This window comes from Miscanthus floridulus, chromosome 1, assembly GCF_019320115.1.
Source record: "Miscanthus floridulus cultivar M001 chromosome 1, ASM1932011v1, whole genome shotgun sequence".
NCBI lineage: Eukaryota > Viridiplantae > Streptophyta > Magnoliopsida > Poales > Poaceae > Miscanthus > Miscanthus floridulus.
The window spans coordinates 73567176-73583605 of NC_089580.1; the positions used below are offsets into that span (position 1 = coordinate 73567176).

The following is a 16430-nucleotide window of genomic DNA, read 5'->3' on the forward strand; positions in this document are numbered from 1 at the left end:
CGGCAGTGTTGCGCCTGCCGTGCGGCAGTGTCGCTATGCGGCAGTGCTGGACTAGGCATGCGGTAGTGCTGCACTTTGAATCTCAATTGAGATTTAGCCCAAACTATTTTACTACGAGGCCCATTTATTCTTCCTCTTATCCTCAAGTTCGTAGTAACTTCATTCCCTCTCTCTTCCCCTCGACGCCGACGCCCATGCCTCTCTCTCTGCTCACGCCCGCGCCGTCGCTTGGCCGCACATTGCCAGTCTCTGGTAGTGCCGTGGTAGCTACCAGTCATCCCTCAACATCATTGATGACTGCTACTGCCCCTAGCCCGAGCAATTTCTTCCCTCTCCTCTCCATTCCATGTTTGAGAAGATGGAGCATGGAGATAATGACAGAAGGAGAAAAAGGAAGATGAATGAGCAAAGAGACAAGGATCCACCTTGCCATAGTCGAGGGAGGTCAACAACAGCAGGCAGTAGTGCAGCTCTAAGGGGACTTGGTGATAGGGGGAGGCGCGAGCAATACATTGAAGATAAGGAGAGGCTGGAGATGATAGGTCATACCACTGATGCCATTCCTGACACCCCACAACATCTCTCTGAGTTTGATGGCAGATACATGAGAGATTTTGAGGGTGAGATCATAATAAGACCTCCAGATGACTCCTATTAGCATGTAGTTGTCAACTATTCCAAAAGTTAAAAGCTGGTTGAAGAGGCAAATGGGATCAATCCCTATGCAGTGCGCAAGGATTTGGGCATTGATTATAGATTTTGGAATGAGTTTCATTCCAACTTTTATGCCACTGCCATTATTGCATCCAAGAAAACCAAAATCATCAAGATGCAGTACATTGATTGGGATGAGATGCAGGAAAAGGAGGAGCCTGAGTTTGACAAGGCAATCAAAATTTGTGACATGTTCTAGTTTTAGACATCATGGGTTTCCAGTATAACTGGAATGAGGAGGTCCTTGCACAGTTTCATGCCACATACTTCTATGGCCAGACCTTTGACGAGATTCACTGGATGACTGATGGTAGGCACTACCGAGTTGACTTTATCACTTTTAGTCGGATTCTTAGCTTTGGGGAGGAGCATAGAGGTTACACTTACATTCATGATGAGCCTTGAGCTGAGATCCATGACATAAGTTACATGTGGAGAGATAGAAGGATTGCAGATGGCAAGAGGAGTGGTCTACATAGCTTCTATTACATCCTCAACAACCTCATCAGGAACACCATCAACCAAAGGATGGAGCAGCCTTAGATATTAATGGCTATGTGAGAAATATGTTGGCTAGATTTGCTCCAGGTGGGGACAGGTTCAATGTCCCTAGTTTCATATGGACTGAGTTGAGATTTGTAGAAAAGGATGGGAGGAGGGGGCTGCCCTATGCCCCTTACCTCGTGTTCATGATTGAGAGGGTCACTGGATTTTATTTTTCAAAGGATGAAATGCACACCGTCTATAAAATTGAGAAGACCCAGCTAGCTGTAGCTACTCAGGGAGCGGGAAGCTCTCATGCTCATATAGACATCCCTAAATCTTCCTGCTCTAGGTCTCACAGAGGAGACAAGATGAAGAAGCTTGGCAAGTGGTTGAAGGCAATCTTTGGCAAGTGCACCTATGCAGCTAATAGAGCGTATGAGACACAGCTTGAGCAGCGTTAGCAGCGTGGACAGGACCTTCCACCACTTCCTCTTATTCCACCTCCTCCATGGTATGACATTCTGAGTCTCTCCGACACAGATTCAGATGACGAGGATAATGAGGATGAGGAGGAGGAGCAGGGATGAGCAGCAGATTGGGATGAGACCCTAGAGGGATATCGTCAAAGATAGGAGCCGAGGCGTTCCACTCGTTCCACTCGCTACACCGCCACTACTCACCATCAGGGCTGTGCATGTATTGACTCCGACGACGATGATTGTGATGGTGGTGCTAGGACTGCTGCAGGAGGTGATGATATTGATTGGACGGACATCCAGGGAGATGACGAGTAAGTGTTGATCTTTCTTTTTTTTCTTCTCTTTTTGGTGCTTTATGCCAAAGGGGGAGAAAATTAGAGGGAAAATTAGATAATTCAACAATTTTTCGCAGCAGCTGCGCTTCATGTCCTATTCAATGAGTGTTAGTCTTCACTAGGTGGAAAGTTTGAGAGTCGCTCAAAACTCTAAATTGTAAAATAATGCTACTATTTGGCTCTTTGTGTATCGGATATGGACATGTATCGTTGTGTGGATTAGAAGTCATCTTATTGTGCTAGGTTGCATATCTTTTTGTCTGAGCTAGCTATGTGGTGCTTGACTCTATCTTGCTCATATAGTCAGGTGCAGCACTACTGCATAGCAGCAAGCACATGTGTGCATAAACTGTCATTTGCATCACATTTTACATACCTGACACGGTATGCAGCACCCCATAGGAGCATGGATGTAGGGGGAGCCCATCACTTTTACTAAAATGTGAATCTTGGCTTCTTATGCTAATTTGATAATTCAATTCTCTACTACATACTTAGGGGAGGCTCTACAGCCATGGCTCGAAAATCTCAGTATTTATTTTATATCTTTTGTAAGCTCTAATTGTGTTGTCATCAATCACCAAAAGGGGGAGATTGAAAGTGCAATCAAGCCCTAATTATGGGTTTTGGTGACAATGACCACACAATTAGAGAACTAATGAGATTTATTGAGATGACAAGCAGAAAATTTATATTCGAGTATGCTACACGAAATGGAGGAGCCCCCAATTATAAATGTAGATGGCTTCAAACTCAAACGAGGTTTAAGATTCTTTTATATCTTGAATTTGAATATAGGAAAAGCTGTACTATAAAGGGAGATAAAATGCTTAAACCAATATGTGCTACTAAGTGTTCAAACAACCACAAGCATCCTCAGATTCATAGCCAAGACAGTCTACACTTTACTATTACCTTTGCTGTCTTGCGCGGTGCGGCACTGTCACACTTGAAGAGAGGCTCGCCCGACCCCTTGGTCACGTGGGATCCACCTCGCCCAACACCAAGGTTGCGGGATCCACCTCGCCCAACCCCTTGGGTGCGGGATCCAGCTCACCTGACCCCTTGGTCGTGTGATCCACCTCACCTGACCCTAGGGTCATGGGATCCGCCTTGCTCGACCCCTTAGGTGCGGGATTTGGCTTACCGGACCCCTTGGTCACGAGATCTGCCTTGCCCGACCCTGAGGTCACGGGCTCTGTCTCGCTCGACCCCGAGGCCACGGGTTTCGTCTCGCCATTGATTTCTCCATCAATCCTTGAGGGGAAAATGGTTCAAAACTTGATTAGAGAGCAACTCCATTGATTTCCAAATTCTAAAGAGCACTTGGTTCACGTTTTGGTCGACGGTTGTATTTGTTACTCTTGGAGCTTGGCTTCTAGCCGACTAGAGCATCACCCATGGAGCTTGCCAACTTGTGTAGCAGTCCTGGGAGGTTTGTAACCATCTCTTGAAGCTAGTAAACTCACCCCTCATCTCAAGAGTTAAGTCTCTTAACTTGAGAACGAGAAAGGACTGGAAAGCTCTAAGCCTTAGTGGCTAACCTTAACAACATGGAGGTAGGCAAGCCTCGATGCGCGAACTGAACCACGGGATAAATCATTGTGTCACTTGTGCTTGATTTATATTACTTGCATGGCATATTGTGTTTGAGGTGATTTCTAGAGTTTGAGGACGATCTACTTGTGTGTGGTGTTTCCACCACTTTCAGCTGTCGATCTATGATCTACTACATTGCAGAAAGCTAAGAAATTTACTCGATCTAAATTTCATTGGATAGTTTTTGAACTGTAAACTAATCTCTCCTGTAGGTGCGGCAGTGCCGTGGGTGAATTTGACTTCAGTTTAAGTTGAATTTTTACAGGTATATTCACCCCCTCTAGGTGTACCAAAGATCCTACACTATTACGCATCTCCAAGAGCCTTTCTTAGAGAGCGGCAATGTCGCGGGTGAATTTGATTTCGGTTTGAGTTGAATTTTTTTAGGCCTATTCACTCTCTCTCTCGAGGCGTACCAGAGATCCTATACTATTACGCATCTCCAAGAGCCTTTCTTAGACTCACTCATTAAACCATCATTTAGAGAATCATTTGAATATAAAAGTCGCTCCCTATATCTTTCCACCCTTCAACAACTTTTTCTATATCTCGTGCATACTCTAGAGAGTCAATCCTGCTCTCCACCGTTAGTTAATGAGAAATCAGGAATAGAGGACAACAATATTTGGAGATCAAAACTTTTGCATATGAAACTGGACGAAGACAAACTTTATAGCAAAATTATAGATCTACAACGTTGAGTTGACAAGTTTTTTTATTTCAAATTATTGAAAGCACCAAAAAATCTTTTTATAATCTCACATTTTAAATTCAAAAATTATAATTTTTGAATGCCATTGATGTTATAGATCGCATTGACAACTATTGTATAGACTATGTCTTCCAAAATTTTAAATTTTAAATTTCAAACTCGAATAAGTTAAAAGGAATGTACTCTAAATAACTTTAAATAAAAGTCTTGTCAATTACAAAGTTGTAGATCTTGTTGTGCTCTACAATTTTTATATAAAATTAGTCTTCATTCACCTTCATATGTAAAAGTTATGATTTTTTAGACAAGTATTAAGGGTTTGGTAGAATAGCTAGGACATAAAGGTTACTTTTAACTTCTCTTTCCCCTCTACTTCTAGAAACTATTATTTTAATAGCTAGACTGTCTAAGAGCTAATTGCCATAATTAAATGATATCCTCTAACCAGTGTTATCCTAAACGCTAAATGGTAAACAGTCGGTCACCTACCGTTTAGCCCATTATTCAGGCAAGACGGGTGTTTAAACGGGGAAAACGGCCGTTTAAACGGTCAAAACAACCGATTAAACAGAAATTGTGTACCACTGTGTAGCGTTTTAACGGTGTGTAAACGGGCTAAACAGCCGTTTAGACAAACAGTGCCTCTAACAAAGACAATAATAAGTAATGTCGATGAGCAAATATCAACATTGAAGGATTTTCTACAGTAAATTTACCCTTAAAACATAGATTGTCTCATATGTTGAAAAAAAGTCTCAACGTTCTAAAACTAAAATACTATAGTTGGGGATACAAACAGAAAACACTTTGAGCTTATTGGTTATTGCTAGTGGTAAACATAGAAAAAACAAGAATTTCTTGATTGGAAAGTGATGACGACGGCGTAATAGAAGAAAGGAAGTTAAAAGAAGAGTAAAATACACCATAGGTCTATTAATTTTTGAAGGGGTGTTATTTGGGTCCATTAACTCTTAAAATGCATTTTTGAATCCCTAAACTTTCTATATTATGCACTGCAGCTTGGTATTTTTTCATTGGCACAACTACTGCATGAATGTCCTTAATCTGAACATTATACTAACAACAGTATAGATATACTTTGTGGTATATACTACACGTAATAAACGTGCCTGATAACTGATAGTATCACAGTGACCGTGAAAAAAAGGGGAAATGTTGGCACTTGGCAGGAACGAACTAAAAAGATTCTTTTTTGCAGAAGGGACCAAAAAAAAAAAAAATCTGTCAAACCTTTGGCATCACAATCTCGTCGCGCTTTTCCTTGCCAACAAAAAGTTCAGTTACCCCAATCCCGTGGCCCTGTGACCGTTCTCTCTATAAATAAACAAACAGCCTTCGGAGAAGCACCCGTGCACCACTGGAGATCGTTCCGTCTCCTATCCTCTCCCCCGCGTCTTGGTCGTCTCGTCTTCCTCCCTCCTTCGCCCGACAGAGCAGAGGTAAGCCCGCCGAATCCCCTGCCGAGATCTCCTTCTGTTATGTACTTTCCTTGCTCCGTCACGCCAGCTCGTCCCGGTGGCTGGCTGGCTGGCTGGCTGGCTTTGGTTCTGGGTTCTCGGCTCCGCGCGGCAACAGCTCCGGCCTCCGGGTACCCCGTACAGGGCGGCGTGCAATGGCGCCGCTCCCCTTGCATGCACGATGCGGATGTGTCTTTCGGCTGAACTGAGTCCACGCATGCAGGTTTTAGCCTCGGCTGTGTCGGAAAAGGCGGGGATCTTTTAGGATTTTTCCGTAGTAGCTTCGTTAATCCGTCCATTCCCACGCAGCCGTCCCGACTCCCGTGGAGGAACACTTGGCAACAACCTGGGATGCCTTGGTTCATCTTCATCTTCTCCTACTTGCCTTGGGAATCCTAGGATTATTGTGCTTGCCTGTTTTGCTGTGAAATCCGTGGTGCACTGCAGCCTCTTTGCTTCGATTTGGGGATGGTGGTTGACTTTCCGCCGCCATGGGTTGCCAAGATCCGATTCTCATGTCCCACTGTAGTTTTGGTGCGGCTGGGTAGCTGTCTGCACAGATACATGATTCAGGCACGGTTCTTCTTCTTGTAAAAGTTGAAATTCAGGGGTTTTCTACAGCTTGGTTTCTGTACTTTTACATGTGAATCACTCAATTGTGGAAACTGGCAAGTGCGACTCTCATATAGCCGACATTAGTTAGAGGTACAAGGCTTAGAATTCCGCTCATCTACGCTCATAAGTCATAACCTCCTGTCATGTCTAGTTATTATGATAATGAACTCTGTTCTCTGTTTCTTTCTCTCCTTTTTATCATGATGAAATGGTTGGAATTGCTACTCTGCTACTGTCAATGGTGAAAGTAAGAGGCTTAGAATTTGATTGTTTAGATTTGATTTGCACGTACTCATAGCCTTGTATAATGCTTGGGATTATTAATGAGCTTTGTGCTCTGTTTAAGTCAACCGGATCTACAACGGTACTCTGAGTTACTAAGAAGCTTATATAAATACTACAGTATGCGCGTTCAGATTCCGTGATGCCATGCCCATATTTATTTGCCACCAGCATACACGACTTGCTGTAAAGATTCCCTTAACCCATGATTGGCTGATAATTCGGTATCATCTTGTTTTGTTTTTATTAAATATATGCTACACATTGACTATATGTTGATGATTCATGAGCTGGACTCTAGCAATTGATGTGTGATTCATGAGCTGAGCTTTAGCAATTGATGTGTACGATTCAGCAGTTTGTACCATATTACTGTTTCTCTTCCCACCAACTATTCTCTTCAATCATTTTTTTATAAAAAAGTATTCTCTTTAATCATTTAACTTCTTTTGGCCATTGCATCCATGCAGTTCCTTGCCATCTCAATTATACGTTTATGTCCATCCATATTAAATAGATAAATGGATTAGTTCTTATGCAATCAACTATTTTATATACTGATTGTGTTACTTCAAATGTCGTTAAATGACAGAATGGGGAGCGGCGAGAAGACCGTCACCGCTTATGGCGAGTACACCTATGCTGAGCTGGAGAGGGAGCCCTATTGGCCAAGTGAGAAGCTGAGGATTTCTATTACTGGGGCTGGTGGTTTCATTGGATCCCACATTGCTCGCCGTCTGAAGAGCGAGGGCCACTACATCATTGCCTCTGACTGGAAGAAGAATGAGCACATGACTGAAGACATGTTCTGCCATGAGTTCCACCTTGTTGATCTCAGGGTCATGGACAACTGTCTGAAGGTCACCAAAGGTGTCGACCATGTCTTTAATCTTGCTGCTGATATGGGTGGCATGGGGTTCATCCAGTCGAATCACTCCGTGATCATGTACAACAACACCATGATCAGTTTCAACATGCTGGAGGCTGCACGTATCAATGGTGTGAAGAGGTATGCCACTTCATTTTCTTACTGGCTGGTGAATGCTGTGATCTCCTCTATAATTAAATCTTAACTTCCACATGTAATCTAGTTGATGTTGTTTGATTAGAGTTTTCAAAGAACCTGGCTGCTACATATAAAGAACCTTTATTATGCATGTTAGTCTTTGTGAAGCTCAGGGGTCAGGATACTGTTTGGGCAGCTGGATTTTCCAATACTATTCAATCCAGATCTGTATGTAGTCAAGTTGATACTGACATTAACCTAACTGAGCCTTAAGGAAAACAAGCTGGTCATTCTGATATTAAAACTGTTAGTCGCTGAATTCTCACTCTTGGTAGTAGGAGAATTCTTACTCTCATCGAGAGAGGATGACACTAGGAGTTGGGGCAATTTTCTTGTCTATTTCTCACACAAGCTCACACAAATGCCATGCCAACCCAAGGGGTTGAGGTTACATATTTATAGGCTGCTAGCCAGCCAAGCATATGTCAAGATGCTAGTCTAAGATGCTAATATGCTGTCCTAGCTAAGATGCTGTCCTCTAGTCTAAGATGCTGTCCTCTAAGATGCTGTCCTCTAGTCTAAGATGCTGTCCTAAAAACAGAAAAACAGCCACAAGGACCATGACCATGTGAGCATCATAGCCCCACAAAGACCAGCCACACATGAGACTTATCCATCATTCTCCCCCTAAGTCTTGTGCGTCGTCTTGTGGGAGAGTTGAACCATCCCGGTCCTGGAGCAGAGCTCAAGGAACTTGATCCTCCCAAGGGGCTTGGTGAGCAGGTCCGCAAGCTGGTCCTTGGTGTTGATGTAGCTCGCCTTGATGCTCCCTTCCTCCAAACAGCCTCGGATGAAGTGGTACCTCACCCGGATGTGCTTGCTGCGTTCGTGGAACACGGGGTTCTTTGCCAGGGCCAGAGCGGACTTGCTGTCCACCCTGAGCTCCACCGCTCTAGTGTCTCTGCCGAGGAGATCACCAAGCAGTCGAGCGAGCCAGAGCGCCTGAGTCGAGGCGGTGGAGGCCGCTATGTACTCGGCCTCGCAGCTGGACAGGGCCACCACCTGCTGCTTGACCGACTGCCAGCTAACGAGGCACTTGCCGAGGAAGAAGAGGATCCCGCTCGTGCTCTTGCTGGTGTCGATGTCGCCGGCGTGGTCGCTGTCGCTGTACCCGACGAAGTGTGCCGCCCCAGGGCACCTCGGGTAGTAGAGGCCGTGGTCGAGAGTCCCCGCAACGTAGCGGATGATCCTCTTCACAGCCTGCTGGTGCTCCGTCGTCGGTCGCTGCATGAACCGACTAACGTAGCCGACGGAGAATGCCAAGTCCGGCCGTGTGTGGGCGAGGTAGCGAAGGCTCCCCACAAGACGCCGGTACTGCGTAGCGTCCACCTCCTCTGTCGTGCTGTCGCGGCTCAGCTTCAGCCTCTCCTCCATCGGAGTGAGAGCTGGGTTGCAGTCGGTGAGCCCAGCTAGCTCAACGACGCGCTTGGCGTAGGCGGTCTGTCGAAGCGTGATCCCAGAGTCATCCTGGTGTACCTCGATTCCCAGGTAGAAGGAGAGAGGCCCCAGGTCACTCATCTGGAAGGTGGCCTTCATCTCTTCCTTGAATGCCGCCACCTCCGCATCCTTGGTGCCGGTGATCACCAAGTCGTCGACGTAGACACCCACCAGCAGGGCATTACCTCCATTGCCCCGTCGGTAGATGGCCGCCTCGTGCGGGCTTTGCTCGAAGCCCATCCCCTTTAGCGTGGAATCCAGCTTGGCATTCCACGCCCTCGGTGCCTGCCGCAAGCCATAGAGGGCCTTGCGCAGGCGGAGCACCTTGCCCTCCTTGCCGGGGATCGCAAATCCCGGCGGCTGGTGCACGTAGACCTCCTCCTTCAAGTCGCCGTTAAGGAACGCCGACTTGACGTCCATGTGATGAACACGCCAGCCCTCCTGGGCAGCTAGCGCAAGGAGGAGTCGCACGGACTCCATCCGTGCCACGGGAGCAAAGGCGTCGTCGAAGTCGACCCCCTCCTGCTGCACGAAACCTCGTGCCACCAAGCGAGCCTTGTGCTTGACGATGGCACCGGCTTCATCCCTCTTCAGCTTGTACACCCACTTAAGGGTGATCGCGCGATGACCACGAGGAAGGTCAGCAAGCTCCCAGGTGCGGTTCTTCTCAACCGCATCCATCTCCAACTGCATCGCGGCGCGCCATGCCGCGTGTCTCTCGGCCTCTGCGAACGACCGAGGCTCGCCGTCGTCACACGCAAGGTGCAACTGCGCCTCCAGGTCCTCCAGGTCATGAGGCACCAGTCCCGGCACCAACTGGTCGCCGAGAAGGTTCTCCATCGTACGGTACCGCAACGGCTCGCCGTCGTGGTACGCGTCGATGCGCTCCTCGTCGTGAGAGAGCGGAGTAGCGAGCTCAACCGGGCTGTGCTCGACACGAGCTGGTGTTGGAGTAGACGTGCCCGGAGAGGTGCCTGTCGGTGCTGGAGTGCGTGGCGTTGCCGGCTGTGGTGAAGCCGGCGAAGAACTCATCGCAGCCGATGTCCTGGCTGGAGAGCGTGGAGCTGTCGGAGTAGCAGGCGCCGGGGTCGGTGGAGGCTCGGGGACTGGGGTAGACGCGCTCGCCGAAGAAGAGCTGCCTACTCCCCCAGCTCCCTCGAAGTGGACGTACTCGACAGTGAAGTCGTCGTAAGTCGGAGCCGAGCCATCGTCCACCGCCTTGTCCCACGCCCATCCTCGCCCTTCGTCGAACACAACGTCGCGCGCCGTGCGCACACGCTGTGTCTTCGGGTCGAGGATGCGGTAGGCCTTCGAGCCCTCCGCGTAGCCGATGAACACTCCCGGAGTGCTCCTGTCGTCGAGCTTGCTGATGTGGCCAAGCTCCTTGGCGAACGCGAGGCAGCCGAAGACCCGCAAGTGGGAGACCGCCGGCTTGCGCCCATGCCAAGCCTCGTACGGCGTCCTGCCGTCGAGCGCCTTGGTAGGCGAGCGGTTGAGGATGTAGACGGCCGTCACCACCGCCTCTCCCCAGAAGACAGCCGGCATCCCCCTCTGCTTGAGGAGGGCCCGAGCCATCCCCACAACCGTCTGGTTGCGCCGCTCGACGACGCCGTTCTGCTGCGGGCTGTACGGCGCGGAGTAGTGGCGCTGAATGCCCTCGTCAGCGCAGTACGACGCGAATTCAGCCGCCGTGAATTCGCCGCCGTTGTCGGTGCGCAGCACGCGCAGCTTGCGGCCGCACTCCGCCTCCGCAGAAGCCTGCGCGCGTCTGATGGCGTCCGCAGCCTCTCCCTTGCTGCCGAGGACCATCACCCACATGTAGCGGGAGAGGTCGTCGACGAGCAGCAGGAAGTAGCGTCGTCCTCCCGGTGTGGCCGGTGTCACCGGGCCACACAAGTCCCCGTGCACGAGCTCGAGCCTCTCCTTGGCTCGAAAGCTCGCCTGCTGGGGAAAGGGGAGTCGCCTCTGCTTCGTCAACACGCAGACGTCGCAGAGCTGCTCCACATGGTCGAGGCACGGCAGGCCTCGCACCATCTCCGTGGCACTGAGCCGCTTCAGGGCCTCAAAGTGAAGGTGCCCGAAACGCTCGTGCCACTGCCACGCCTCGTCGTCCCGACGAGCAGCGAGACAGAGGGGTTGTGCCACCTGCACGTTAAGGACGTAGAGTCGATTTGCGCTTCTGGATACCTTGGCAAGAAGGCGACGACGACGATCCCAAATCCTCATGACTCCGTCCTCAACCACCACGCGCGAACCGTTCTCATCCAGCTGTCCCAAGCTGATGATGGAGTTCCTCAACGCGGGGATGTAGTAGACTCCGGTGAGCAGCCTGTGCTCACCAGACACGGCGGTGAAGATGATAGAGCCGACGCCCTTGATCTCCACGCCGGAGGCATCCCCAAACTTGACGGAGCCTCGGACGCTAGAGTCAAGCTCGGTGAAGAACTCCCGTCGACCGGTCATGTGATGGGTGGCGCCGGTGTCGAGGTACCACCCGTCAGTCTTGTCGTTGCCGGAGCTGTCACCGAGGAGGGCGTGTGCTTTTGGCTCGTCAAGGTGGAGGAGAGCCGCTGCAGCCGGTGCCGCTGGAGGTAGCTCGATGCTGGCATGTGCCATGAACAGAGCCGGCTCCTCCTCCGCCTGTGCGACGTGGGCCTGGCCGCGTCGTGGCTGTCGACAGTCCTTGGCCCAATGGCCAAGCTGGCCGCAGTTGCGGCAGGCGTCGTCTCGTGCCGGCTTGTGCCTGCCGGCGGCGCCGCCCTGGGCGCCTCCGCGGGCATCACCCTCGGCACGTCCTCGCGCCCCGGCCTGGGCGTCTCTGCGCGCCTTGCGCGGCTTGCCACGCTTGCGGCCGCCTGTCGCGGAAGAAGGCTCCCCCTTCCTCCGGTCACCTTGGCTGGCAAGCCACTGCTCCCGAGTGAGAAGGAGCTTCCCGCCAGTGGTGATGGGCCCCGAGAGGGACTGTGGCTCATCGCTGTCGACGACCTTGAGGCGACCTATCGCCTCCTCGATCGACATCGTGGAGAGATCCAGCAGAGACTCGATCGAGCGAGCCATCTGCTTGTACTTCTCGGGGACGCAGCGGAAGAGCTTTTCGACAGCTCTCTCCTCGCCGTAGGTGTCGTCGCCGAACTGCACCATCTTCTGCAACAGAGTATTGAGACGGAGAGCAAAGTCATCAACGTCCTCACCTGGCTTGAAGGCCAGGTTCTCCCACTCCTTGCGAAGTGCCTGTAGTGTGGACTTGCGGGCGCGATCGCTGCCGATGCGTGCCGCAGCGATGGCGTCCCAAGCCTCCTTGGCAGTCCGCTTGCTGGTAAGCGAGAACTGCATCTCGGGCGGGACTGCAGCGATGAGAGCATCCAGCGCCCGTCGATCTAGGTCGTAGTCGACGTCGCCATACCGGACTGCCTCCCACATGTGCCGCACCTGGAGCTTTACCCTCATCACCGCAGCCCACTCGACGTAGTTGGTCTTGGTGAGGGTAGGCCACCCACCGCCGGGACCGACGTCCCTGACAACAGCCTGGAGCCCGTGGTAACCACGGTACCGATCCGGGGAGAGAGAGCCATGCTGCCTGTGAAGGCCGCGCTCTCCATCGACCCGTCGGTACCGATCCGGGGAGAGAGCCACGCTGCCTGTGAAGGCCGCGCTCTCCATCGACCCGTCCGCCACCGTTGCCGTGCGCGCCTCCTCCAGGAGCGCCGCCGCCGTGCGCCTCCTCCAGGAGCGCCGCCGCCGTGCGCGCCTCCTCCAGGGGCGCCACCGGCGCGTCCGCGCCTGTCTGGGCTGCCGCCACGCTCGTGGACGTGCGCGGCTGTCCACTGCGCCGCCCGCGCTCGCGCTGCCTCCCTCTCTAGCAGCTCGAGGTCCGCGTCGGCGGTGTCGTCAGCGGAAATGGAGCTGCCGATGCTGCCGCGCAGAGCCTCGACCTCCGCCGCCGCCGCACGCGCTGCATTCGCCGCCGCCGCTGCTTCCGCCTCCGCTCTGGCTGCTGCCAGCTCCGCCGCTGCTAGCCTCGACGCCCTTGCCGCCGCCGCAGCGGTCTCTGCCGCCGCTCGCTCGCGTTCCTCTGCCGCGGCAAGTTCGGCCTCCTGCCGACGCCGCGTGCTCGAGGCGACCGAGCGCTGAGACTGCCCTGCGGACATGACGCGCTACCGGGGGGCTGCTGCGTGGGGAGAGGGCTGCTTCAGACGAGCTGGGAGAGGAGTGAACAGGAGCGGCCGGAGGAGCTGCTGCTGCCAACAGCTGGGGCTGTTGTGGGGCTGGGAGAGAAGATGAGCAAGAGATGCTCAGGCTACAGGATAATACGGCTCTGATACCACTTGTTAGTCGCTGAATTCTCACTCTTGGTAGTAGGAGAATTCTTACTCTCATCGAGAGAGGATGACACTAGGAGTTGGGGCAATTTTCTTGTCTATTTCTCACACAAGCTCACACAAATGCCATGCCAACCCAAGGGGTTGGGGTTACATATTTATAGGCTGCTAGCCAGCCAAGCATATGCCAAGATGCTAGCCTAAGATGCTAGTCTAAGATGCTAATATGCTGTCCTAGCTAAGATGCTGTCCTCTAGTCTAAGATGCTGTCCTCTAAGATGCTGTCCTCTAGTCTAAGATGCTGTCCTAAAAACAGAAAAACAGCCACAAGGACCATGACCATGTGAGCATCATAGCCCCACAAAAACCAGCCACACATGAGACTTATCCATCAAAAACTGTCGCTGTTTTCTGTAATAATCTGTCTTCCTTGGTGCGGTGTCTCAAGTCTGCATGATCTATTCATGTTCACTTATATTTTATATCATTTTGGTCTGGCAGGTTCTTCTATGCCTCAAGTGCATGCATTTACCCTGAGTTCAAGCAGCTTGACACAAATGTGAGCCTGAAGGAATCTGATGCCTGGCCTGCTGAGGTGTGTTTATTGAAATACAATGACATTTCTGTGTGTTAGACATATTCATGTACTCATTTAAATTCCCTTGGACATGGATCTGTTACCTTTCAGCCTCAAGACGCCTATGGCTTGGAGAAGCTTGCAACTGAGGAGCTGTGCAAGCACTACACCAAGGACTTTGGTATTGAGTGTCGCGTTGGCCGTTTCCACAACATTTACGGCCCTTTTGGGACATGGAAAGGTAACCCTACCAGTTCTTTAGTGACTGAAGCCATACATTCAGTAACCTGTCTTGTGATTGTGAGGTGATAAACTGATAATTCAACTTGATCAAAATGTTATCTTTCTATTCTAACAGGTGGTCGTGAGAAGGCACCGGCCGCCTTCTGCAGAAAGGCTCAGACATCCACGGAGAGGTTTGAGATGTGGGGCGATGGTCTCCAGACCCGCTCCTTCACTTTCATCGACGAGTGCGTCGAGGGTGTTCTGAGGTATGTATGTGTGCTTTGGATGTCATCCAAACACCAAACCAAACAGTTACCTGTGTAGCAATGGGGAATTAACATGGTATGGTACCACGTTGTGTCCAGATTGACCAAGTCAGACTTCCGCGAGCCAGTGAACATCGGAAGCGATGAGATGGTGAGCATGAACGAGATGGCTGAGATCGTGCTGAGCTTTGAGGATAGGAAGCTGCCCATCCACCACATCCCTGGTCCAGAGGGGGTCCGTGGGCGCAACTCTGACAACACCCTTATCAAGGAGAAGCTTGGCTGGGCCCCAACAATGAAGCTCAAGGTATTGTCACCATCTTGCTAGATATTGCAGCACATATCTTGGTTTATATTGAAATTATTCTGGTGAAGTACCCTCCATCTCCATGTTGAGGGTGTTGGGACAAACAAATGTAAATAATACCATTTAAGCCCGTGGAATGACGCATAAGGAATGTATGCCAGGGCTGGTTAGAACTTGCACTAAACAATTCCTTGTCCTGTAAACTGGAATGTTTGCAGGATGGGCTGAGGTTCACCTACTTCTGGATCAAGGAGCAGATCGAGAAGGAGAAGACCCAGGGGGTCGACATCGCGGCCTATGGGTCGTCCAAGGTGGTGTCCACCCAGGCGCCCGTGCAGCTGGGCTCCCTCCGTGCCGCCGACGGCAAGGAGGGGCTCTGAGCGATGAGGCTTCGTAGTGGGATATGACATACTGTTTGGAGAGTTTGGACGGTAGAATATGTACTACAGTAGCAGCAAAAGTACTGTTGGGCCCCTTTTTGGGGGGTTCATTCTATTTTTCTATCTATTCACCGCTCCATTAATTTATGCCATGCACCTTGTTCATTTTTGCATGTCTTCTGTACCTTGATTGTACTCCTGTGGCCATGGCTGGCAATAAAATTTTCCCTGTTTCTACTCTGTGTGGAGTATGTATGTATGATCCTAGATTGATATGATATGGCTCTGCTCTGTACTACTCTGTTGAGCTTTTCTGCATCCAAATGTGACAAGGCTCCACAGAAATCAGATTTCTTCTACCCGTAACATAACAATAGCACTGCAGGTCGATGGAGACGGGACTGCCAAGGAAGGAAGGCGTCACTGTAGCACTAGCTGGCTGGTTGAGCTGTCGTCGTTTTCTCTGACGAGTGGCGTTGACACCGGGACCATGTTGTACGCACGGCTGTGCGTGGTGATGCCAGTAATATTCCCTGCGAACTGGTTGGGTATCCGACGTGTTCGGGTATATGGTCCAAACGAAACGAGCGCTCGCGCGGGCACGGGTCGTCGGCGCCAGCACGCAGCAGTCCCAGTCCCGTCCCCACCGCCGCACGCCGGCGCGCCACCGGCTGTGGATATACACACACACGTACTTTCGCCTCGTGTACAGAAAGTAATGTTGACAGCATGTTGTAATTGGGAGTCATGTCGTGGCTCGTGACAGCAAGGATACAATGATGTGGTAGGATCCTCAGTCGCCACACATTCAGTAGAGATGTTCATCTTCAGCAGTATGCAGGATATCCTTGCAGCAGACACATCGGCCAATTTTGGTTGCATTGCCATCAGAAAAGTGTTGTTTTCTGTTGGTCTAACATTTTAGCATTTACCGGGGTTGTAGCTTTTTGTAACTAGTTTTTTTCAACTATTTTTCTATCCGTTTATATATGCCAGGCAGATCTCTTATATGTAGCTATTTTTCTATATCTAGACCTAATATTAAAGACAAAATTTATGCCACTTTTATTTTTTCGTCCAACCTAAACACCAGTCTTGTGTCCGTGTCTATTTTTTTCTCCGTTTGTTCCTCCTCCCGCTAATTTCCCTTCTT

The 16430-nt window shown here is 50.6% G+C and overlaps 1 protein-coding gene across 1 annotated transcript; it reads left to right on the forward strand.

The window, feature by feature from the left end:
- Positions 1-5640: 5640 nt before the first annotated feature.
- Positions 5641-15517, forward strand: LOC136487132 (GDP-mannose 3,5-epimerase 1-like). Its single transcript, XM_066484261.1, has 7 exons — positions 5641-5785; positions 7293-7709; positions 14024-14117; positions 14211-14340; positions 14458-14590; positions 14690-14897; positions 15116-15517. Exons 2-7 carry the CDS (start codon positions 7294-7296, stop codon positions 15275-15277), a joined length of 1143 nt encoding a protein of 380 aa, XP_066340358.1. The 5' UTR covers positions 5641-5785; position 7293; the 3' UTR covers positions 15278-15517.
- The last annotated feature ends 913 nt before the right edge of the window (positions 15518-16430 follow it).

Bases quoted from the DNA above. Each gene is read 5' to 3' on its own strand.
- LOC136487132 (XM_066484261.1), top strand. From the start codon at position 7,294: ATGGGGAGCGGCGAGAAGACCGTCACCGCTTATGGCGAGTACACCTAT. The intron at 14,341-14,457 runs GTAACCCTACCA...CTATTCTAACAG, and splicing joins CCCTTTTGGGACATGGAAAG to GTGGTCGTGAGAAGGCACCG. The intron at 14,591-14,689 runs GTATGTATGTGT...CGTTGTGTCCAG, and splicing joins TGCGTCGAGGGTGTTCTGAG to ATTGACCAAGTCAGACTTCC.